This window comes from Dioscorea cayenensis, chromosome 26 (genome assembly GCF_009730915.1).
Source record: "Dioscorea cayenensis subsp. rotundata cultivar TDr96_F1 chromosome 26, TDr96_F1_v2_PseudoChromosome.rev07_lg8_w22 25.fasta, whole genome shotgun sequence".
NCBI lineage: Eukaryota > Viridiplantae > Streptophyta > Magnoliopsida > Dioscoreales > Dioscoreaceae > Dioscorea > Dioscorea cayenensis.
Genome location: NC_052496.1, coordinates 353,314 through 377,317, shown reverse-complemented (window position 1 = coordinate 377,317; position 24,004 = coordinate 353,314). Strand labels below are relative to the sequence as shown.

Sequence of the window (24,004 nt, the reverse complement as noted above, 5' to 3'; positions counted from 1 at the left end):
GTACCAACTCAACACTAGATGCTATAAATTTATTATTATTATTATTCTAATTCATTGACACAATAAATAGAAGACAATATGACCATGGTCTTGGCCCTTTTCAATTATTATGTTTTATTATCATTATTGTTATTATTATTACTGCATTATGGTATTGCCTGCCCAAAAAGCATGGCAAGTGTGAGTATATTTGGAACATTCTTAAAAACATATTGGGTCACTCTTAAAATCTTCTTATTTCGTTTGCCGCGTAGTACTGCATCAATGTCACCGAAAGTTCTGATAAAAACTATTTAAGCATGTTCAGAAGTATTTAGACATGTTAGACTTTGATAGATCATAAGATTTAAATCAGCCCATCATTAATTATTAATGACAAATTTATATATATATATATATATATATATATGTGTATAAATTTACCACTTTCTCATTGAATAAGTATAAAAGACAATAAGCACATTCTTTGCGGCTAGCTACCATGAAAGAGTTATTAAGAGCATTATGAGTCCAGGTGATCGATCGATTCACGAGTGTTAATTTTTAACTGAGATTTATTAATTTTGTCATATGTTATATAGTGTGATTAGAGTTTACTATATATCTGCGACTTTGAAAATTTTTAATAAGCTAAATTGAAATTGTAATAAATTCTTTTCATTACATACACTTTAGAGGGGAAGGAATCCGCATTCTCTTATAAGAAACTCATATAAAAATTTGTTTATTTATAATTCAAGTAACAATGCACTAAGCTATTGTAATTCATTGAAAAAGATTTAAATTTTTTTTTTGTTCTTTAAAAAATAATCCAACATTAAAAACAATTTTTTTATTTGAAAAATCTAAATATTAAAATTAGTATTGAAAGTGCCATTTGCATGCATGCTGCATGTTTTAGTCTCTTTTTTTCTTGTCCACAAAATCACATGCATATCCCTTTTACCACAAAACCATCAAATAAAAGAAAAAAAAAGGCAGTGAACACCAACCACAAGAACTCGTGGTCCCAAACTTTAACTTCACGATCTCAGTCCACCAACTAATTGTTTATCTTCATGATAAGTACAACCTATTGGACATCCAAATAATTGTTTTATTTTATCAATTTTTTTATTTTTTATTTATTTAGCAACCCATTTCTTTCTTTTTTTTTTAAATATCGTTTTCTTTCCCAACCTTTACGTGATCTTTGGCTTGTACTATTCAAGTAGGTTAATCTCCCTATTATTATTATTATTATTATTATTATTTAAGCCTCCTCAACTGGTATATTAGAGGTTTTTTATGAAATAAATAAACTGCAATTATGTTAAAATAAAAAATAAGTTTAAATATAAAAATTTTCGGCATTATTATTATTTTAATAAATATGAATAAATCATGTATTAAAAGCATGCATATATATATATATATATATATATATATATATATATATTTAAAATATGTTATGTGTTCCATTATATGAAAGTGGGCTCATGAAGTTAAAGCTTTAACATTTATGTTTTTTTAATTACATTTTTAATTTTAATATATCCAATCAAATAAGAGAGACGAGCACAGTTGTTAGGATGATTTTTTTTTTAGTAAAGTGGATAAATCAGAAATTTATTAAAATAAAAAGAGTACGGAGAAATACAATAGTCTGAAACAAGAAGAACTTGTTAGAATGAATTGACTCAAGCCACATCTATATCAATATTTAATATCCACGAAAACAAAATTTTTACTATAAAAATATATACATTAAAAAACTCATTGAATTTTAATCTAAAATTTTATTTAAAATTTTAAACTGTTACCATATATGTAACAACACCAAGGGATAGTAATTTCCTACTGTGATTGTCTCATTATTTTCTTACTGCTTGTCAATCAACTCTCCATTTTTGATGGAGTGGTTTTGTTTTCAATTCATGTTCCATAGAGGTCAATTTCAGTTGTTGTTTTATTGGTTTTATTGTTATTAATGTTTTTATTGTTTTATTTTGTTATCTTCTTTTCGTGTATGTGCTCGTACTCGTACAAATTTTTTTTTAAAAAAAATACATTGTGATTTTTTGACTTTTTCAACAAAAAAAAGAATGATTTATTTTTTTTTAATTATGTGAGACTTTAAGATATTAACTCCTCAAAATATTTGGCTGAGGTAAGTGGCACATTTAAAAAAAATTAATGATGGTTAATATTAAAAGTATATATATAAATTATAAATTAAAATGGTAATTTTTTTGGTTAATATTTAAGCAAGCTGCATGACTGAGGGACCACACGCACTTCCTTCCCTTCACTTTATTATTATTATTATTATTATTATTATTATTATTATTATTATTATAAAGACAGCGACATTGAGAATTTGTCACTTCTGGTTCTTATAGAACAAAGGTGGGACTTTGGAGAAGGACGAAGGAGAAGAGGAAGGAGAGCAAGCCGTGTGATTGGAATTGGAATTGGAATTGGGATTGAAATCTCAATCAGATGAGGCAGAAGGGAAGGAAGCAGAAGGAGGTAATGTTCTTGATTACCATTTCAAATTCCATTAAAAGTTGGAAGATATGGTTTATTGTTTTTTATGGTGGGGGGCAACTGCAGCGGAGTTGGGTTGAAGTTTGTTGTTTCGATTGCGCATGCCTGCAGCTTTGGCCGAAGATTGTGCTTCGGAAATGGCTCAATATCAGCACGAAAGACTCCGACTTTAGCGCTGATGAGGGGGATACCACGGAGAGCGAGTTTGAGTATGAAGGTCATTGTTTGTTTTTGTTTTTGACTGCGAGGTGTTCGATGATTGGTTCTCTTGCTGCTGATTTGGTTTTTGTGCAGAGTTGCGTGATGGGGAGGGGAGAATCGGTGGATTTGGAGCTCAATCTAATGGTAATGTGCTAAGCTTCGGTGTTTGTGGTTCTTGACAATGATGTTTGTCCTTCATCTGCCTGCTCAATTCTTTCTCAGTGATGGAATTTGTTACCATTTTGGCTTAAAAGCACATATTTTGCATCTATCCAAAGCTGAACCTTTTTTGGTATGATCTTATTAAATTGTAGAATCTGTGTTAGTGAAGATGGTTATTGTCTCAGACGAGTGAGAATGAGATGCTTCATTGTGATGTTGGCATAATTGGCTATGATTCTTGGCGGCTCTTTAGACTTTAGCTAAAATTTTACAAAACATGTATTTGTGTGTTTATTTGGTATAGTCATGTGAAAGTTGAATAAAACCTTGATGGCACTTAGAAGGAAAAAGCTTGGAATTGGAGGTTGTGTAGTATGGGTTGGTTGCTGGTTGTTTTCTGTCTCTTTTTTCACTGATTTGCTCTGCTTTGTAGATATCTCCACTGAGAACATGCCTTTCAAGGGACGGAGAAGAAAGTCAGAGACGTTTCGTTCACAATATATAAATACCAAAGAACTCAGGCCTGTTTGCTGTATTCCTGTATCCATTTGCTTGCTTAATATAAATTCATGTGAAGCCCCCAAATGTTGATGTCTCTATTGCAGATGTATATGTGTTATCTTCTGACCTGATCTGCAGCTTATATTCTCTTGCAGGGTTTGCGTAGGGACGTGGAATGTTGCAGGGAAACTGCCATCTGATGATCTTGATATCTCAGGGTGGCTGGATATTGAGGAGCCTGCTGATATCTATGTGCTTGGGTAAGGTTTCTCTTAATGTTAAGGTGCTGTGGTAGTTCAACGGAGTGATAAACTTTGTAAATTATTCTTAGCATTAATCCTGTGAGTGTTAGTTGCACTTACTCTTTTATAATCATTGCAGTGTGCACTATCTTATCACACTAATACTAGTGTACACCAATATTACTTTGCAACCTGTAAAGTGCAAGGAGTTGAAGGGCATTTGATGGGCCATTATATGACAATTGAGCACCTCACAGTTTTGAGTAAAAGCCATTTGTGGATGCATTCTCAATTATGCTGTGTATACTTTGCTGACAGTGACAATTATAGCCATTTTTCTAATGAAGATGTTGTGCAGTCTTGGACAAGCATATTAAGGATTTGACACTAATCTAGCATGGAAGACAATATCTTATGAAAATGAGAGATTCTGGTGGACTGTCAATTTGTTCCAAGTGTTTCTAAAAGAAAATGGTGAACTATTCCATGTTGTAACCATGTAGGTTATCTGCATGAAAAGCTATGAATAGGTGATAGTGAGCATCCAAAATTGATTTAACTAGATAAACTCTGTTTTAATTGCTCAAATCCTATAAAATCAATAAAAGAACCTGTTCCCCTCAATGTATTGATCTCTTCTTTTGAATATGGCATGTTTTTAGGATCTAAATAAAGCATTGTAAAGGTGAGAGATGTGATAATAAGACCTCATAGTGTCTCAATCACACTTTTTCTTGTATTTGTATGATATGTAAATATACCAAACCCTGGAACATTTCTGATCTTTTGGATAGTTTTTTGATGACTGATGGGTTTTAAGAAAATACAATTTGCAACTTAGACATTGAGTTTTCAGTTTTCAGGAGATTGTCCCGTTGAATGCTGGCAATATATTTGGTGCCGAGGACCACAGACCAGCCTCGAGATGGGAGTTTCTAATTCGTAAAACACTGAATAGTATAAAGCCGGCCAAGCCGAAGTATAAATGTTTCAGTGATCCTCCATCACCTTCGAGATTTAATCCATCAGCTGATGTTCTTGCTATTGAAGATGAGATATTGCCTGAAAGTGACAGTGATGGTGATGAGGAAGTTCATCCATTGGAAGAACACTCATCCGTCTTCCATATGGGTAACAAAGATGGATTCACTGAAACTGGAGATGGTTCACATTGCAATCCAGCGTCTTATGACACTCTTAGGACTCATGCTGATGTTCCACAAGAATTTGGCTTTGGCATGCATACCTCAAAGAGATTACAAGATCCATATTGTGCTTTAATGGATGCGGTAGGAAATTCTAAACCATCAATAGCCCAACAAACCAGGCTAATCAGGACCCTCAGCTATTCGGAGAGGCCGGGTTTAATTTGGCCAGAACAACCATTGAATTTGTTGAATCAAACAGATTTTGAAGGCTCAAAAGCACTAAAAAGTCTCAGGTCTTTTAAAACCTATAGCTCATTTAAGTCATCTCAAGGAGATAACAAGGTTTCTCCGATTACAAGTCTGATCACTGAACTTAACCTGGATGCCATGTTATGTAAAAAGAAAAGGTCGTCTTTTATAAGGATAATAAGCAAGCAAATGGTTGGGGTTTTTCTTTCAATATGGGTCCGTCGAAGCCTGCGCAAGCATATTCAGAACTTGAAAGTATCTACTGTTGGTGTAGGTGCCATGGGTTACATTGGCAACAAGGTCCGTTTCTTCCAGAATATATGAAGGATTCTCTTGATTTTCAAGCATCTCTCAATAATATATCAGTCAACCTTCTACAATCTGAGCTTCTTTAAAAATATAAACATAGAACACTTTTTTCTTGCTATAATGTGTTCATTTATCACAAAGTTCCCTTCCATGTTTTGCATTAGATAGGAGTGACACAAACTAAAGAAAATACATGCCAAGACTTATCTAGATATCTAAGTCTTGCTTAGTGATCAACATGACAACTGGCAATATAAATGCCAAATTTCACTGGTAGACTAGTGCATATTCTGTCAAAAGTCATAAAGTGTATCCAATAATTTTGTTATTCTTTGTCTATAATCTTTTGAAAACCTACATTTTGCATTGTTGTGGTTTCAGCGGCCATTTTCTCTTCTTGTATCTTATATGTCTTATCAGGCACATTATCCATTTTTGATACTTTCATTAGCAAATACATTTATGAAGCTTATAAAATATTTATTTTAGAACTTTCCATTGTTCTCCAGGGATCAATATCAGTCAGCATGTCTATAGATCAAACATTTTTTTGCTTTATATGTAGTCATCTAACGTCAGGCGAAAAGGATGGGGATGAACTTCGAAGAAATGTTGATGTCCAAGAAATTCATCGTAGAACACTGTTTACTTCAGCTTCTTCAAAGGAATTGCCTAAAGTTATCTATGATCATGAGTAAGTAAAGAACACTTCACCTCCATTGAGGTTTTATTCATGTTTATTGTTGTATTCTTTTCTTTTTTGAAGGACCATAGGATTTTTATTCTATGCTTTATCTTCTGCCTGCTATGTCAATTCTTCCCTATATGTATGATTATCCTCACTCCCTTCAATCTTTCAAGGACAGAATGTTAGTGTGGCCATCCTTATTGAAGACATTTGGGCCAATCAGCTTATGTATCAAGAACACCTTCCTACTGTTATACTTTCTGGACAAATTATTCATAATTTAAAATTAAAAGAGCAAAATTAAGTGTTAGAAAAGATATTTACCATATCCACACAAATGCATCATTTGAAAAAGAGAAACTAAAAAAGCTGTAGTAAAAGGGGTTCTCTCGGAGGGGTGAGCTTTATCTCTGAGCAATGACGTATTATGGCTTTTCTTTCCAAGAAACATCAATCAGCTTCTTATATCCAAATTAATAATATTGTTCTTTATCATGATCTATTTCCCTCAGATAATTGTTATATGGAACATATATTGATGCTTTGGAATGATCACGGAAGGTTTGTTGTTAAATATCTGCCAGGGGCTTCGGCCCAGTTATTTCTGTTTGCATGAATAATGCAATATCAGTGAGCTGATTTTTTGTTGATGTTGGTTATCTACTGTCTGGTTTTCAAGAAAACTACCAGTAGAAAAGACAGGTTGGTCCTTCAACATTGTGCTGTTTTGCAAGAAAATTGAAGAGTCTTGCTTTGCTTTTCCAGTTTAGTAACCAAAGGGCATGGCAGCCCTTTGTTCCACAAAATGGTCATTGTCATACATACAAGTGCATTTTATAGCAGTAATTTTTGTACTTTGAGAACTTGTGAATCTCTTATCATTTTTATTGCAACTGATGCCATCATTTCAGAAGGATAATTTGGCTCGGAGATTTGAATTACCGCATCAACTTACCTTATGAAAGAACACATGATCTTATCTCAAAAAAGGAGTGCTTCAAGTTGGCAGAGTGGGATCAAGTGAGTTGCCTAGTAACCACTATCTCCTTTCCACTTGACTGTTTCATTTTATAACTATTAGCAAGATAGCACCTATTCTGATACAAACTCTTATTGCGTGTGCTTTAGATCTCAAATCATTCATCTTGAGGAAATGATTGAATTGAGTGTCAGTGATCTATATTAAACAATATTGGACAATTCTGCCAGAATAAACAAAGAATTTCAATTTCTTAATTAATATGATTGCAGTTAAAGAAGGAGCTGAAGAAAGGGCGTGTTTTCGATGGTTGGACAGAAGGTGATCTGAGTTTCCCTCCTACATATAAGTATGAAGTTAATTCAGAGAAGTATATTCGGGATGATTTAAAGGGTGCCAGAAGAACACCTGCTTGGTAAGAACTCCCACCCTGAACGTAGGCAATGTAAATAAAAAAATAAACAAATAAATGTTCAGACCAGGATTAACACTAAGAGAGTAACCATATCGTCTTTTCTCAGGTGTGACCGCATCCTTTCATATGGTAAAGGATTGAGGCTTCTGAGTTACAGAACAAGCAAGTTAAAGCTTTCAGATCACCGTCCCGTCACTGCCATTTACATGGCCGAGGTTGAGGTATTATGTCCCAGAAAGCTACAGAGAGCTCTCACTTTCACCAATGCGGAGCTAGAAGATGAAGGTGAAATGGTGCAAGACTTTGATGTGGGTGCAGGAATGGACCACAACTAAAGCTTGGAGAGGTCAGTATCTTCCTTCACAGGGATGCTTGGCAAGCCATATCATTACTGTATATTAATTCTTTGTTGTTGCTATCCCACTGGCAGGGATTTTGAGTTTGTTGCCATCATCACATCTTAATTTATACAAGATATGAAAAATAACTAGTTTCCAGAAGGACTTGCGGTGTTTATTCTATAAGCACATCATTGATGTCTGTTGGTATAATGAAGGTTCTTGATAAATTATGCAGATGCATGCTTAGAACTAGCTGAAGAGAGTAATTTGAGAAGTATTAATTGCCTACATATGTAAATTATCTCGTTTAAATTATGGGTTGGTCATTTTTTTTTTATGCAGGAAATCACAGAATTGACTCAGCTGTAGGCAAGGTTTCACTCTCATCTTATGTGTACATGAGAATTATTTTGTTGAGAATGTCAATTTTCTCTTCCAAATAAGGTTATGCTTTGATGAAAGTCAATTGCTTGTGCAGTTTGATTAAGTAACGTCACTCTGTACAGTAGAAAAGCTTTGTCTATTTCTTCTAATGTAGAGTTCCTTTGTTTCAGTCCATTTGTAAACAGGAGTTCCAACTTTTTTTATTGTGAGTTATGGATGACATAACAATTATAAAACCATGTAGTAGTAGTGGCAGAGACATGCAAGGATTCTAAATTTATGTATAACTTGTATTTCCAAACTTCTACAGGCTGCCTGCATGAAAAATAGATGTCTTTTCTTACTTCAAATCTTTTTTTAGTAAGATTCATGACAACAACTTCACCTTAATATTTTCTATTATATCAAAAAAAAAGAGAAAAAAAAGAAAAAAAGAAAAAGAAAAAACAAGAAAGCATCTTTTGATTCAGTCAGCAGAAAAAACTAACCAAAAAGAGATGTTGAATGTGATTTGCATGGAAATAAGGTGATTTTTATCATTAAAAAGGTTTCTACTTTAGTGACATTGACTCTATTGTGAAAAATTTAAATGATTAATATTTGGTTTATATGCATGTTTAATGAACTGTGTTTGTAGCATTTGTAAAAAAACAAATAAAAATAAAAATAAAAATAAAATAAAATAAAAAATGATATTTATCGTTTCTCCTAATAAAACTATATAAAATACAATAAAGTTCTACCAAATAATTAAAAATAAAATATGACCTTCCAAACTATTTATTAGAGGCATGGATAATACTAACTCCGTGGCAAATTCTTCTCCAAAAGTAAGTAAGAATAAAAAGGACACCACATCTTAAATCGATCACAACAATAATTTCTTATTTATGATCATAATCAATCAATTCTTAAACAGCTTCCTACAACCAAGAGAACCGCTTTTATTATTATCACAACAACGTGACAAACTTAAGTCAAAAGAGCTCTATATTCAACGTTCATTAAAAATTTGCTAGCTTAAATTTGACACGTTGAATATACAACATAATTAACATGCGCTGCATATTTACAGAAACTTGTTAATAATAGGGCGTAGAAGATACAATGGCAAAAGACAACCAAGGCCTCATCTTATCTTCATTCAGTTTGTGGAAATGCTGTCTCCTTCATGAACCAGTATTGTTGAAACCTCTGTCTTGCATACTCCATGTAGTCAAAATCTATCTCATTTACATGATCCTGTTTTTTTTTTTAAAAAAAAAAGAAAAAGAAAAAAGAAAATATCAACTCAAAGTTCAATTGAGTCATGATTTTTATTAACAAGCGCTGAATATATGACTATGTTTTACCGAAATGATTCCCCAGAGACCCCAAACAAGATGGCTTGCTAGTGCGTACTTTTCAATACTCTCGACCAGTTTTTCAACTTTCACATTATCCAGTTTTTCACCTGCATCGAAAATTTCCAAGAGTTTTTTATTTGATGATCATATATTCTTTTCATGATAAATATAATTAAAAATTACTGAAGAAAAATTTACCTGAAGAGCTCAAATAGTTCACTACAAATTTTTTGCGCTCCTCAAAATCTAGACAAGAGAGATTGCCACGTTGCAAATCAGGTTTTTCATGAAAGTTCTAAATTTATGAAATTCAAAATAATATTGTAAGAATTAAAGTTGGCCACTACTTACCTGGATATTTATTGAAATCCAAGATGTGTGGTGTTTCAGTATGATAGTCAGCAGCCATTTCACAGAAGTGATTAGCGAGATCATAAGCCACTGGGTTAAAACTTGCATATTCATAATCCTAGCAAAAAAAAAAAAGAAGTGACAAATAATACAATTAATTAATAAACTTAAAAAGCTCTAATCCAGAAGATAATTTCAATTAGGTGAAAACACAGCGCAAAAAAGAGACCAAATATTTATCATGACAAGATATTGGAAATTAAAAAGTTGAAAAGAACAGAAGAGACCAAATACTTATCATGACAAGATATTGGAAATTAAAAAGTTGAAAAGAAAAGAATAGACCAAATATTTATCATGAAAGTAAGGCAATGATCAGACAAGATATTGGAAATAAAAAAAAGTTGAAAAGAAAAGGATATGTATCTAGTTCTTATCCACAGCTGACTTCTGAGTCAGCACACATGCTGCACCGTATAGATCAAACATGTAACAGAGGTGGCAACGTAGCAATTTGTCTTCTCCAGTTCTCATCCCTCATTATTGCCCACAGTTAACATACAACAAATCAAAATATTGAACAATAGGATGGGGGCAAGAAACAGGATGATTGAAAGTGGAACAAAGAATTAATTAACATTTTAACAGTTAATTAAGGAATGAAGACCTTGTTTATGTGGCAACAGTACTGAAAGCAATGAAAAAGAACTTACAATTATGGTCACTGATCTAGTATCCTCGTCCATCATAATGTTTCCATATTGAAGATCATTGTGGCAAAATCCTATAATTGGATCTTCTCCTGATAAATGACTTTCCAAGGAGGTTATCTCCTCCTCCATTGTATCCAAACAAAACTCTTTTACTTCTTCAGATGAACACATACTACGAGCAGCTTTGAGCCAATTTCTGCAAGGAACAAAAGGAACACTTTTTCTTCAGTTCCTTAAAAAGTCTGTGAGCAACTGCAGATTATGAATACCATCAAACAAATAACTAAACAGTACCTTAATCTGTCCCACAAAACTACAGTCTTTATGCCAGGCATGTTTAGATCATGGAACTCTCTGAGTTTTGAAGCAACTAGTGCAGATATTTCCGGGTCACGCAAGTCTGCAGCTGAAAGCGTCTGGATTTTAATAAAACAGCAACGAAAAGATCAGAGATGCAACCAAATGTCGAACAAATGCGACAATTGCTGGAACTAGTAACTAATTCAAATCAATGAATCAATAAATCAAAATAAATAGAATTCACAGCTGTTGTTTTCCTCTTTATTATCTAGCTGCAGAAAAGATTGACTTGCATGGACCATCAATATCCATTTTTTCCTCCGTTTTTTTAGGTGATATTTGTTAAAAGGTAGATCACACATGATCGTTTTGTGGGCCATGCGCTGCATTTCCATAGACAAATGTCCAATCAGGAGTGGCACACGGAATCCAAACCAAATACCGCGTATACACTTTCTTTACAAACCTTTATTTCTAAAGAACCGCAGAGTTTTTTTTTACAAAATCAACAAAGGAAAAAAATAAAAGATAAATAAGTATGAAAATGAAAAAATAAAAGATAAACGAGTATGAAAAATATACTGATTTAATTGGAGGTATGAAAAACATACTGATTTAATTGATAACTCCACTATGTAATTAACGAATCATTTTAAAAAAATAAAAGATAAATGAGTACGAAAACAAAAAATTAAAAAATAAATGAGTATGAGAATACTGACTTAATTGACAACCGACATATAATTAAAGAATTTTTTTCAATAAATTTATAATTTATTTAGATAAAACACCTTATTTAGTCCTTCTAATATAATCAATTTGTCTTTTTTAGTCCCTCTAATATGATTTGTCTCTAAGAAGTCCATGTAATTTAGTTTTTAAAAAATATAAATTTCTCTCTAATATAATTTATTTTTAGGAGGTCTTTATGAAGACTTATATTTCTCAAAAATTAAAATACAAAAATCTCTTAGGGACAAATCATATTAGAGAGAAAGGAACTAAATAAAATATTTTACCATTTATTTACTTTACTAAAAATAAAAATTCCATTTACGCATCAAATGAAAAGAAGGGTTCCAAAAAAGAAAGTTTCAATAAAAAAGACAAGGAACTGGAAACAAATAGCGATTGCAGCAAAACCTAAAATATATATATAAATTCAGAAAGAAACAAAACAAGCTTTTCAATTGGAAAAAACCCCGTAAATCATACAAAAGCTGCAAATAAGTCATCGCTGATAAAGTTTCAAAAAAGACGGGCCTACAAGACATCAGCATGCAAATCAGTCAAATCAGAGAAACAATATTTTCCTGTTTTTTTCTTGTTTCTTTTTAATAAGAAAAAAACAAGTTCTTTTTCAGAAAAAAAGAAAAAAACAAGAAGCAATATAAAAATTAGAGGCAGAGCTAGGGTAGGACAGCAAGGCTCTTCCAGTTCCATCCATCTGGCTCTTCTTCTCTTGAAGAGAAACCCTGCTCAAACTTCTCATCAGAAACAATTCTTATAAAATTAATCCAAAAGAAAACAATCATCAAAGCAGGCAATATTAATCCAAGAATTAAAAATAACAATAAAGTCGAAATCTTTTTTCATAAAAATAAAAAATAAAAATTTGATTTGAGGGTTATAATAGCATACCCTAGCGTGGATAAACTCCTCGACGCGGCCGTTAGGGAAGCGGCCGAGAAGGCGAGGACCCTGGCCGTGTTTGGACATACACTCGAAGGTCTGGATCTCATCATCCCGGTTGAAGAAAACCTCAACCCCCTCACCATACACCCTAACTAGGACCTTGCGCACGTTTCCTCCAACGGAGCTTGGCCACCGGATCTGGTAGACCTCGTTAGTCATGGCCCCCTTGAGTTGCATCACCTCCAGCGCGCGGCAATCCTCAACGTCAGCCCACTCGGCCGCCAGCCGGTGCAGTACCTTCCTCGCCTCCTTGGGAATCCGCGGCTCCTCATCTTGATCGGAAACCACCGGGATTTGATCAAAAGAGACCTTCTTGGTATCAAATCCGAGGCAGGTCGGCAAGCAAGATAGCCTCATGGCGCTTGGTTGTCTGAAATTCGACTGAAAGATAAAGGATTGCGAGGTTTCAGAGGGGAAGGAAGCGATCTATGTGGGGATTGATTTGAGAATTTGGAACCCTAGAAAGGCGGAGCGAAGAGTACGGAGATGGCGCTATTTGAGAAAGTCGGAGGAGGGAAGGGAAACAGCGAAGAAAGAGAGAAAAATTTAGAGAATGGACGGGGTGGATGAAGCCACGTGTACGCGTCCACAACGCGAAGATGATTTTCCAAACGTTGGATCTTCTCAAATGGCTACGCGGGAGTGGTGTCCATATATACAGGACGATGTCGGTTTGTGGGCCCCGCTAATACATGTTGGCTCGTTGATTCGGCCACGTGGCGTGGGTGGTCATGATGTGTGTGTATATATATTATAGGTTTATCAAGCGCGAGATAAATGTGTTTTTAACTCTTGGGTCCGGTGATTTTTTTTTTAGTATAATACACAGATTAATTTTTTTAATATATTTAAATGATCTTTTACTCATATTATTTTTCATCGATCAATTTGAAAAAAAAAATTATCTCTTTAATGGATGTCTGATTTTATGTCTGTAAAGATGACGTGATTATTTTATATTTTTTGTGTTATACATGATGACTGTGGTATGTATAAAAAAAATTTCTCCAAAAACAAAATAATAAAAATACTCTTTCATAGATGAAAGAAGCGACGGGTCATAGCCCATATTTATGTATTTTTTATTTTTTATTTTTATTTGTTTTTGAAAAAAAATTGAGGGTTAAACTCTCACTCACAATGACTATTAAGAATTATGGTTTATTTTTATTTATTAAAATAAAATAAATAAAATAAAGAGGAATTAATAAGTTCTTTAAGAGGTTATTAAAATGACTAGAAAACTTAGAGTTAATTTAAACATAACAAGTCCTGACTTTGTCATGCACCTAACAAGTCCCTTTGAACAAGTGACACACTCAACCATGTGCACAGCCCTTTGTATTTGGGTTAGCTCACCAGACCATGTGCATAAGCTTAAGTTTAGTTTGCTGGGCACAATGAATTTATCTTAAAAAATAAGTAAAAGTATAAAAATAAAATAAAAGAATTTTGCAAAAGGATAAGATGGTACTACCGGCCTAATGGCCTAGTGGTACCGGGTCCCCAAGAGTTTCATAGAGGTCGCGTGTTCGAGCTTTGCTCCACGCGATACTTTGTGCTTGGGTGATGGTGCTGTGGAGAGATGCTCTGGCGCCTGTCCTTGACTTCTCTTAGTGGGAAGACTGTGATGTTTATCGTTTTGGGTTAAAAAAAAATAAAAAAAATAAGATGGTAAATTTATGAATTATGGATGATGAGAGAAAGATCTGCTAGTTCCCTGAAAAAGATGATAAAAAGGGAAGGAAAAAAATTAAAAGAGAATAAAATGGTATATTTATAAATCTAACAATGACTGAGATATATTTACATTAAAAAAACCCTTTTTGAGGATTTAGAAGTCCTTTCATACTTAGCAAGTGTGCCGGAGACCTTGTTTTTTTTCATTAAAGATTAATTTCAGTAAGTAATTACGACTTTGACTTTGAAGGTTATAGTAATAATATTGATTGATGAAATAAAACAATAAATATCCAATTAAGCACAATACTAGCACTTTGTTTGAAAAGTATGGCATCACATTTATTATAAGTTTTTAGTTTATTATTACTGATTTGATGATTGTTTCCTCTATAGTTACATTAATATAATTATAATGGAAGAGAACAACATATTAAAAGTTCTGGCACATATAATGGACCAGAACAAGACTTATCATTGCTTTTAAGCCATTACCATTTTTATAATAAAAAGTCAATACTGCTTGTTGTCTCTTTTAATTTGGTTCAAAGAAATCTGATATATATTCCCAAGTTCAATCACAAAGAATAGTTTGCTTTGGCTTTCAAGTTTCAACCAAAGAAAAAGAAAAATCAGTACAAATTATGAAACTATATATAATAATAATATTGGTGCACCACAAATCTTTTTCTTTGGTTTCTTTTTTCAATGGATTCTTCAGTAGTACATCTTCAAGCAAAAGCTCACCATAGCTTTTGGAATTGAATTATTGAAGCAGTCAGTCCAGTTTCAATGGCTATCATTTTTTCTAATTTTATTTTATTAAAAAGTTTCAAACACTCCCAATAATTAATCCATGCATGATATTATCACCCAAATCTTATCATAATTTTGTGGGCCAAAATAGAAAACATAAAATATTTTATTTACAGATATAAATCTTTTATCTGAAATATCAATGATAAGATGATACAGTGGTTTAATTCATATAATAGCACACTTTTTTTCAATAAAAACGGATACATTAAATTTTTATTAAAAATTAACAACTATGATTACAGTGAACCGATAAGGCAACAAAATAAAATATAGCATCAAATTCCATCCGTGTAGTAGATGGGGTGTAGCCGTGTAGGTGGGGACCTATTCATGATAAATATTTATTTAATAATAATAATAATACTAATTTTTATAAATATCATTAATAATATATTTTTTAATATAAATTTCACGTAACGTAACCATATGTCTATTCTTCATTTATCTAATTCTTTGACTATCAAGTATCAACAACATGAAAATGGAATAAAAAATTCATATAGTGGACCCCAGAATCAACAACTTTTGTTGTTGTAGTTGTAGTTGTAGTTGTTAACTTGTTATTGAATAAGAAACATCAAAGAGAATATAAAAAAATATCAAAAATCCTTTCAAATTAATTTTTTTTTTTTTGTTAATAAACTAATGTCCAACTATAAAATTAGAAATAAAATAAAATAAAATAAAATAAAATCTCCACAAGCACCACCCACCAAGCTAACCACAACCACACAGCACTATTACTAACAATCTGAACAGGAAAAACACAAGTACCTCTGGATGCATTCTTCTTAACAATCTTAGCCAAGCCTTGAAAATCACAAGCTCTTTCATCTTGATCTTGGCTTTGAAAATAAGCATTAAAAGCATAAGAAACATTCCCCTCTTGATCCAACCCTTCACAAGAGCAACCAAACCCAAGCTCAGTGCAATCAGCATTGGAACAAGCAAAGTCCACACTTGCAGGCACCTTCTCCACCAAACTCCCAGCCATGTCCTCATCCATCACGCACCATTGCTCGCCCAAATACTCAACACCTTTCGCTCCAACCAACTTATTATTATTATCTCTCCCAAGCCCACTCAAATCCAGTTCAAACTTTGGTTTACCATCATAAGTGAATATCCCCCAGTGTCTCTCAAAATTGCCTGGCAAAACACTCTTCAAGTCCTCATCCATTAGTGAGAAGATATACACTTGCATGTCTTTGTGTTTGTTCCTAATATGACTTAAGAATCCAATGTAAAATCTTTTGGCTAGTTTCACATTGGCATGCACGTAGCCGTCAGTAGGCCAACCAATCTCTCCGATGATGACTTGCATGTTGAGCACGCCGGCTTTTTTTATAGACCACTTGAGTGTCGCAAGGTTCGCGTCGAATACATTAGTGTAGATCACACCGGAGTCGTTTAAAGGTTTTGTTTTTGTGTCGAAGAAGGCAAAGTTGATGGGGAAGTTGGGGTTTTGATAAAGGCTGAGGAAGGGGTAGATGTTTACTATAAAAGGGGAGTGGATGAAGTTGAGGAAGTGCACTAGTTGGAGCATGAGCTTGTGGATGTCCGACCGGAAGTTACCGGCCGATGGCAAAGGGTTGGTGGTCGGAGAGTTGTAGACATCGGCATTGAGTGGGACGACCGGTTTGATATGGTGTGCGATGTTGGCGTCGATAAGAGCTCGGTGGATGTTTTTGAGAGCTGGGAGTGTTACGTCCATGAATGCTCCATTGTAGCTTTGAAGGAATGGTTCATTGCCGACGGCGATGTACTTGATGTTGTAATGACCGGTGTTGAGATATTGGGTGATGTTGTTTGTGATCCAGTTCTTGGCATTGTTGTAGTCTTTGGCTAAATGGCTAAGTTGGTTGTTGGGAATGCCGAGGATGAGCTCGATGTTGGTTTTAGCAAAGGCGGTAACTATGGAAGGGTCGGAATCGAAAAGTTTTACTTTGTTGATGTAGTTGTCTTTGAGCATGCGAACAATTGTCGATGGGGGTAGCTGGTGAGATGCCATGGTTCCCCAGTTTACGCCTGTGGCTCCGGTGAGTATGGCTGTGGTTAGGGTGAAGTATGAGATCCATGTAGTAGTGATGTGCTCCTGCCGGACCATGATCGGTGGTGCCGGAATGTACATGACCACTTGAATGTGTATGTATACAGAGCTGATGGAACTAATAGAGTTTGGTGGCCGGGTTTGGCTTTGAAGCTAAGGTTCATTAATTACTGTATGTGAAGAACAGGCGTAGTGCTCACTTCAGCGCCAGCATTTCAGAGGCTTCATTGTTTTTATAGATTATAACACCACAAAGTGAAAGTACATATAACACCTTGCTTTCAGTATTCAAGGTTAAGAAATCAGTACTAATTCTTGGAGAAGAGTTTTGAAAGATCTTTTAATCTGCCTGGTGAGAAGAAAAATGCAAATTCAGGCAAGACAATATATATCTCATACATAAAAAGACACAGCTTTCGGAACTGAGAACATAATACAACCAAATGATTTCCAAGCATACAAGTCAGAAGCTATAAATAAACAAGTAGTAACCTCTATTTGTCTTCTGAAGATAAGCCAAATTGTATCATGTACCTAAGAAAAAGAACACAGTGAACAGTGTAATCATTTCCACAAGTTCAAGTGAAAACAAAACTACTAATAATCCTAATTGTGTGAATTCATCATAATACAATTCAGAAGCTATAAACAAGTAAATAATAAAAATCTCCATTTGTTTTGTTAGATATGTTAAAACTGCTAATCATGTGAATCAAAACTGTAAGTTATCTACTCACAGTTGACAAATTCAGACAACAATTAAGACATATTAAGTCATGTTGAGATCATATCCTTCAGATGGAACCAAAATTCTGTCTGCAACCATCTAATATGCATGTAGGACAATAGTCTTGACTCAAAACAGAAAGTACCTTTCAAATAAAAATTAAAAGTATAATTTTCTAAAATTAATTAATCTTTAAAAATTAAAATTTTCAGGGTATAAGTAACTTAGACGTTTTAACGAGACTGTCATATGCAACTTTGTCAGAGGCTTAAGAGTCCTATCCTCTAATTTAATTATCCAAAGATAATGTTTTTCCTCTTTATTGTCACTCATTTTTGGTTGTTCCAATCTCGTTTTACTACTTTGTAAATAAACTAAAAGTATTCAAAAGATCAGATGAGTGTAACTAAATTGGGTTTGTGCTTCTGACAAGGTTCTAATTTTTGTTCCCTAGTTAGTAAAATTCTAACAGCAGGTGATGAGACACAAACATGCATGAAGCTTCAAATATAATCAAAACAAATCCTGTTGCATAAGCTGTTCACATTATAGAAGAAATAATGAAAAAAAAAAAAATGTTTTTACTTACTCCATGATGCATGTATGACTGATAGAAAATTTGAATACTTCTGTGAACTTCAAAATGTCATTAACAGACTTGACAACTGGCTTGACAACAACTTTCAACTTTCACATTTCCAGGATACTAATAAAGACTTCATTGCTGAAACAAGAACTCACAAACAACTGTTGCCCAACATTCATCAAGCATGGCCATGTAGAGAAAACTTCTAATGAAGAACAGTATTAACCCTGGAAAGACTTTGATTGTTTCAAGTTATATTTGAAGAAACAAAATGAAAACATAAAAGATAGGGCCGAAACATGTATAACTTTACCAATGAAAATGCCGACAAAATCCAGGGAAATGAACAACCTCATCCCCACACAAAATGCAGCTCATGTTTGCTTAAGAAGCACATGCATCAGGTAAACGGTAAACCACTGAGGTAGAACCTAAATGGAGATGAAAGCTTCATAGCTTTTAACTGCGAGAAACAAACAGCAACTGGGAACCTCAGAAATTCAGATGCCGCCAAAACCACACTCGTTTGTACAATATACTTGACGGATGCAATGACTAGAGAAAAAGGATACGCCACCGCCTCCAGATCTGTAATCTACTGGTCAGAAAAACATGTTGCAAATTCAGGTAATTGCATAGTTCATAAATGAAATAGGGACTTCATAAAATGCGAAAATAATGTAATCTAATGCTTTCCAAGGTTACAACTTATAATCTATGAACACAAGTTAATCCTCATATTTTGTTAAGGTAAAGTTATCATCTAGGAAAAGAATGTTACCATCATCGTACAAATGAGCTAAACACCTAGAGTGATTGCAAAAGAAATAAGAGTATACGTATAAGCCAAACAATGATGTAGTAGACATTGGTCAAGTTAAGAAATTGTATAATCTAGATCTAAGTCGTAACTTAAATATAATGGATAGAAAAAAGTCAACAAATAGTTAGAATTTACACCAAGTCTTACACAAGGGTTAAATTAAGCTGATAAATAACAACTTCCACTGATCATGATTTAATCATGTAAATAGACCAAAACAAACAAATAGCAATAAAAACTACCAGGGCCAAGTGAGCTAGGTAAATAAAACACTGAAATGGAATCAGCTCAATAAGTTGAATTATGGAATAAATTTGATTAATAATAAGCAGGAACACTGACTTCTAAGACTAGCAGTTTGTGAAGTGCAAATGTAATGTCTATTAGGCAGTGTTTGGTTATTTGAATTTGTTTTCGAGTGAACTTTCATCAAAAGTTGACTAATAAACACTAACTTTTTTTCAAAAAATAAAAAATAAAAAATAAGATTACAATTTCACTTTTCAAATTAATGATAGAGTGTTTGTGACTATTAATGCTTATTAAAGATGTTATTATAAAAAGTAATTACATCTAGTGAAAAAAAAGTTGGGTAGGATAACTGCAAGCCCCTTGGGGCGTTTGGTTAGAGGTTGGGATGTCAACATAGATAGCATTCCCCTTCTAAGAGGACAACCATTTTCCCAGAGTGTATTAGTTTGAGGTTGCATGTGACAAGGGAAACAACCTTATAAATCATTAGTAATGCTTAGTAACATATTTGAAACTTGAATGTTTCAGATTTCAACTGTTATCATTCATGTTACAAAATTTCAGAGCATATAAATTTTATCGACATACGCACCACCTATACCAAAAATCAAATTCTGCAAAATAAAAAATGCTCCAATCAAACAGTGCATATCAAGTTCTGGCTCCATCAGGCTCTCAAATGAGCAGGGGTCTCAAATATCTCTCATTGTTTTTTTACATAACACATTCATGTCAAAACTGTAAGTTCTACTCACAGTTAACCACTTCAGACAACATTTGCAAAATTTAAACTGAATTGAAATACTACATTTCAGATGAGACCAAAACTCTGCATGCAATCATTAACTATATATTTGTAGGACAATAGTCTTAACTCAAACAAAGATTAGCTTGTCACAGACAATATCAACCAGTCATGCAACTATAAATTTGAACGTCCGGCAACAAAAATGTAAAATGTAGAGTAACATCCTTAACGGATCAGTAACAGGGACAATAGAATAAAACATTAATGAAAGTGCAGATCCAAGAAAAAGTTCTCATACCAAGTAAAAGAAATCAGGAACATAGAGAAATGACTTGGAAATGAACTTACCCTATACTATGGTGCAATTATAAGCACCACAAAGCTGGATAAGAGCACTTTGATTTTGTGGATCAACGAACTTCTCAATGCTTGCCCTATACCTCCCAGGAGAGGCAGCCGAAAGCCTAGCCAATGATGAAACCAAGAATTCTTTTGGATCCCTTATCTCCTTCAAAGGATCTTCCTCCTTTTTACCTGCATTGTGAAGGCGTGCAAAAGATGCAGAATATCCCTCGGTTTCTGGAACCACTGGTGGCTCGTTTTCAACATTCTCTCTGAACTCCTCTGGTTGGGCAAGCAAAGTAATAATACTGTCAAGCAGCTTCCCCCAGAGTTCTGCTGCTGAAGGGTCCAAAAGACTAGGTGATTCACACAAAAGCCTAGTCGAAGCAATTGATGCCAACTTCACTTCAATCACTCCTGAGATAAGCTTAACATTAGGAATCCAAAACTGTTGAAGGATAGTTACGAATATATTTGGCTGAACAGCATTAACAGAGTCGACAAGAACACCAGGCCCATGCTTAACCAAAACTAATGACATGAAAATGATTAATGAATTCACAAACTTCTTCACATTCCGCCTGATCTGCAACCGTGTAAACAGGGCACTCCATATGTGACCTATGTAGGGTGCTAAGACATCAGAGCCGAGGTTTTCAACAACAGTGTTGAGCACAAAGAAGCCCAATTCTTCAGTACTGGGAGACATAACGAGCTTGTTAAAAATTGCAAGGACCTGACTCAATCTCCCCTCACGGTTTAGCTCAGTGGGCATTTTCTGCAAGTACGCTTGAAGCAACCGAACCAATGCTGGAACATTGGCTGACCTTTTCCAGGACTCTAGGGAGAGAAGAACCTGGAAAAGCTGCATATAACTACCTGATAGCGGTGGTTTGCTAGTCTCAACAAGCTGAGCAAATATCTGAAATGCATACGGCCAGAATTCAGTAATGTCATTCACCAAAATATTTTGAAGCACAGGAAAAAGGTTGCCTTCGAACAAGGAGATCAGAGACTGGTCCTTCTCACAAGACCTTGCAATCAGTGCAGCTATGGCCTCAAAGAGGTAATGGTTGAAGATAGGGTTCTTTGGGTTCTTGCATACTTCACCTAGCACAAATGCTAGGCGAGCCATGCACACCGCAGCAGCTTCACCAACGACGGTGGCAACCCCAACCACTCTCATAATGCACCTCATGACATACTGGTTCTCTTGAGAATCGGGAAATTGCAGAGCATTGAAGAGATTGGTAAGAAGAGATGGTAAAAGAGGGTCAATGTCGGAGGGACCATACCGTGCATGAGAATGCACCGCAGTCAATCCAGAAGCAGGTGCGGGCACCTTGTCTTTCACCAACAAAAGCTTCTCAATACAATTGGCAGCATAAGAATGCACCACATTTGACTCTGCTGCCAAGAATCTAATCACATCAGGAAGCAACGCCATTGAAGCTTGCTTAGGTATCTGTTCCCGGAATGTCGTGAAGAACTTGAGTGCCCCTGCTTTGAGCATGGACGATGCATTGACGTCCTGCCCCTGGAGCTCAGGCACAATCACGGTGGCAAAGAAGCTATCCACATCAACAAGGTGACCTGTGCTCCCTTTAGTAGCGAGGGACACGACAAGATAGATAGCTGAGTCCTTCTCCTTCCAATTCTCCCCGGGATTCGCGGCATATAGTGCCAGCATGTTCTGTATCTGCATTGACACCAGAGCCGTCACCTGCTCCTTGTAATTCAGAGCAAGGCCCTTCAATAGCTCGCATGCTATCCTTCGCCTTGTGTCAATGTCACTGCCCTCAATGTCTCGCCTAATGTACTCAACGTAGTTCATCTCAAAGAGCTCCTCATCCTCGTCACGTAGTCTAACGTTGGGAAAGACTATACTTTGGCAGATCTCCTGCAACGCCTGGGAGCTACTAAACAAAGAATGGTGCACACTAGTGCTCACCTTGGTCAAGAACCGAATGGCAGTGATCGTCAGCTGATCCCGGAATGGGGAGGTGGCGGGGGTTATGAGAAGGTTCCACACGGCGGAGGCGAAGTCCTTGAGGTAGTCTTTGAACTCCTCTTCGTTCTTCTCCATGTAAAACTGCAGGTTTTCGCACACCGCCGCTCGCAGCGCGTCCGCCGACCCATCAGCCTCCAATGCTGGAGGATAGGTCTTGGTGAGATAGACCAGGAACTCGGACATCCACTCGCGCATATGGTCCTCGAAAAACTCGGGAAGATCAATGAAGTTCAGCGAAAGAAAGATTTCACAGCAAAGCCGCTGCGACTCAAACGGCGCTCGAAGGGATTCTGGCTGGCCATTGCCGGAGATAGTGGTGGAGATGAGAGAAGAGGTCTTGAGGAAGATCTCAAGAAGCGGGGCTGCGAAGAGATCGAGACAGTACTTGAGGTCCAGGCGGAGAGCTGGGGTGTCGAAGGAGTGTCGGAACTTCAAGAAAATCGAGTTCGCGGCAGCGAGTAGGCCATTGATCGCCGAGTAATCGGTTGATGAGCGAAGGGTAGAGACTATGTCAGGAAGGAGAGAGGGCCAGGATTGGGGGAAATCATGGGAGGCGATGAGGGACAAGGATTCAGAGAGCTGGGATCGGACAAGAGGAGACGGAGAGGAGAGCATCAGAGGAAGCAAGAGGGACTTGATCTGGTCCTTCTCCGGCTGAGGGATCACGGGACGGTCGGTATCGGACGGGGACCAGCGGGAGCGAACGAGGTTCTTGAAGTGAACCGCGGCGGCCAGGCAGATCTGTTGGTCGATGGAGGAACCGGCAACGAGGCGGAGGAGAGCGATGGGGAAGCCAGGATGATCGGCGGCGGCGGAAAGGGAAGACTCCGCGGCACGTCGGGGCTCGGGGGATGGAGACAGGCTCTGGAGGAACCACTGGGAGAGGGTTTCCAAGGCCGCCGGGTTGTTGAAATCCATGGACGGAGCTCGAGGATCGTCGATGGAGGTCGCCGGGATTAGGGTTTAGGCGACGAAGCGAAGGTACTGGAAAAGAAAGCTCGAATGGATTCCAGGAAAAAGGTGCAAGAGTTGGTCACGTGAATAGCACGTGATAGGGAGGTTTTGTTTGAAATGAACGGTTGGGATCATTTTCCCAGGGTGCTTTCGCGGTTGTGATTTCACGGGTCTTAATTGAGACAGCTAGTAGGATTAAGGGCTAAATATATATAGAACATTAGTTGTCTAATAAACATGATAATGAATGGGCCTAAATTGCACTGTGAGTTGGATGGGCCTTGTTGTCCCAAAATTAAGACCATTAGAGGTAGCTGCCCATCAGCGGCCCATTAGGTTCAGATTTTGCAAAGTATGTTTATGATAACACCAAAATTAGTATACACTTAAACTTTAAATATTAAATAATAATTAAATATGAGAAATTATTATGAACAAAATTAAAGGGAAAGATTTTTA

At 35.7% G+C, this 24,004-nt stretch overlaps 4 protein-coding genes across 7 annotated transcripts; 1 reads left to right on the top strand and 3 right to left on the bottom strand.

Moving 5' to 3' along the window:
• Window positions 1-2,386: 2,386 nt before the first annotated feature.
• Window positions 2,387-8,317, top strand: LOC120253114 (type IV inositol polyphosphate 5-phosphatase 3-like). 2 transcript variants are annotated; one of them, XM_039261399.1, is made up of 11 exons: window positions 2,387-2,511; window positions 2,641-2,746; window positions 2,824-2,874; window positions 3,326-3,413; window positions 3,549-3,653; window positions 4,492-5,332; window positions 5,851-6,035; window positions 6,941-7,049; window positions 7,281-7,423; window positions 7,530-7,769; window positions 8,107-8,317. In XM_039261399.1, exons 1-10 carry the CDS (start codon window positions 2,482-2,484, stop codon window positions 7,756-7,758), a joined length of 1,887 nt encoding a protein of 628 aa, XP_039117333.1. In that variant the 5' UTR covers window positions 2,387-2,481; the 3' UTR covers window positions 7,759-7,769; window positions 8,107-8,317. The 2 variants fall into 2 exon arrangements, with proteins under 2 accessions (XP_039117333.1, XP_039117332.1); XM_039261398.1 differs by having other exon boundaries at window positions 2,596-2,746.
• Window positions 8,318-9,056: 739 nt separating this feature from the next.
• LOC120253138 (probable choline kinase 2) lies at window positions 9,057-13,180 on the bottom strand. The gene is made up of 7 exons (XM_039261438.1): window positions 12,500-13,180; window positions 10,853-10,974; window positions 10,559-10,754; window positions 9,846-9,963; window positions 9,693-9,740; window positions 9,501-9,601; window positions 9,057-9,390 (listed from the first exon to the last, which is right to left on the bottom strand). Exons 1-7 carry the CDS (start codon window positions 12,908-12,910, stop codon window positions 9,289-9,291), a joined length of 1,098 nt encoding a protein of 365 aa, XP_039117372.1. The 5' UTR covers window positions 12,911-13,180; the 3' UTR covers window positions 9,057-9,288.
• Window positions 13,181-15,707: 2,527 nt separating this feature from the next.
• LOC120253069 (glucan endo-1,3-beta-glucosidase 8-like) lies at window positions 15,708-18,431 on the bottom strand. Its single transcript, XM_039261335.1, has 3 exons — window positions 18,419-18,431; window positions 17,595-17,636; window positions 15,708-17,451 (listed from the first exon to the last, which is right to left on the bottom strand). The coding sequence occupies exon 3, from the start codon at window positions 17,181-17,183 to the stop codon at window positions 15,714-15,716; it is 1,470 nt and encodes a 489-aa protein (XP_039117269.1). The 5' UTR covers window positions 17,184-17,451; window positions 17,595-17,636; window positions 18,419-18,431; the 3' UTR covers window positions 15,708-15,713.
• Window positions 18,432-18,437: 6 nt separating this feature from the next.
• On the bottom strand, window positions 18,438-23,620 carry LOC120253068 (exportin-2). 3 transcript variants are annotated; one of them, XR_005534201.1, is made up of 3 exons: window positions 20,587-23,619; window positions 18,729-19,010; window positions 18,438-18,642 (listed from the first exon to the last, which is right to left on the bottom strand). XR_005534201.1 is itself a non-coding variant. In XM_039261333.1 (2 exons), exon 1 carries the CDS (start codon window positions 23,507-23,509, stop codon window positions 20,588-20,590), a length of 2,922 nt encoding a protein of 973 aa, XP_039117267.1. In that variant the 5' UTR covers window positions 23,510-23,620; the 3' UTR covers window positions 18,622-19,013; window position 20,587. The 3 variants fall into 3 exon arrangements, 2 of the variants coding, with proteins under 2 accessions (XP_039117267.1, XP_039117268.1); XM_039261333.1 differs by having other exon boundaries at window positions 18,622-19,013; window positions 20,587-23,620; XM_039261334.1 differs by having other exon boundaries at window positions 18,622-19,003; window positions 20,587-23,620.
• Between the last annotated feature and the right edge of the window lie 384 nt (window positions 23,621-24,004).

Excerpts from the sequence above, each read along its gene's own strand:
- LOC120253114 (XM_039261398.1), top strand. The coding sequence starts at position 2,482 with ATGAGGCAGAAGGGAAGGAAGCAGAAGGAG. Across the intron at positions 5,333-5,850 it reads TGGGTTACATTGGCAACAAG|GGATCAATATCAGTCAGCAT; the intron begins GTCCGTTTCTTC and ends ATTGTTCTCCAG. Across the intron at positions 6,036-6,940 it reads AAAGTTATCTATGATCATGA|AAGGATAATTTGGCTCGGAG; the intron begins GTAAGTAAAGAA and ends CCATCATTTCAG.
- LOC120253138 (XM_039261438.1), bottom strand. The coding sequence starts at position 12,910 with ATGAGGCTATCTTGCTTGCCGACCTGCCTCGGATTTGATACCAAGAAG. Across the intron at positions 10,975-12,499 it reads AGGAGTTTATCCACGCTAGG|ACGCTTTCAGCTGCAGACTT; the intron begins GTATGCTATTAT and ends ATTAAAATCCAG. Across the intron at positions 9,391-9,500 it reads GTCTCTGGGGAATCATTTCG|GATCATGTAAATGAGATAGA; the intron begins GTAAAACATAGT and ends AAAAAAAAACAG.
- LOC120253069 (XM_039261335.1), bottom strand. The coding sequence starts at position 17,183 with ATGTACATTCCGGCACCACCGATCATGGTCCGGCAGGAGCACATCACT.
- LOC120253068 (XM_039261333.1), bottom strand. The coding sequence starts at position 23,509 with ATGGATTTCAACAACCCGGCGGCCTTGGAAACCCTCTCCCAGTGGTTC.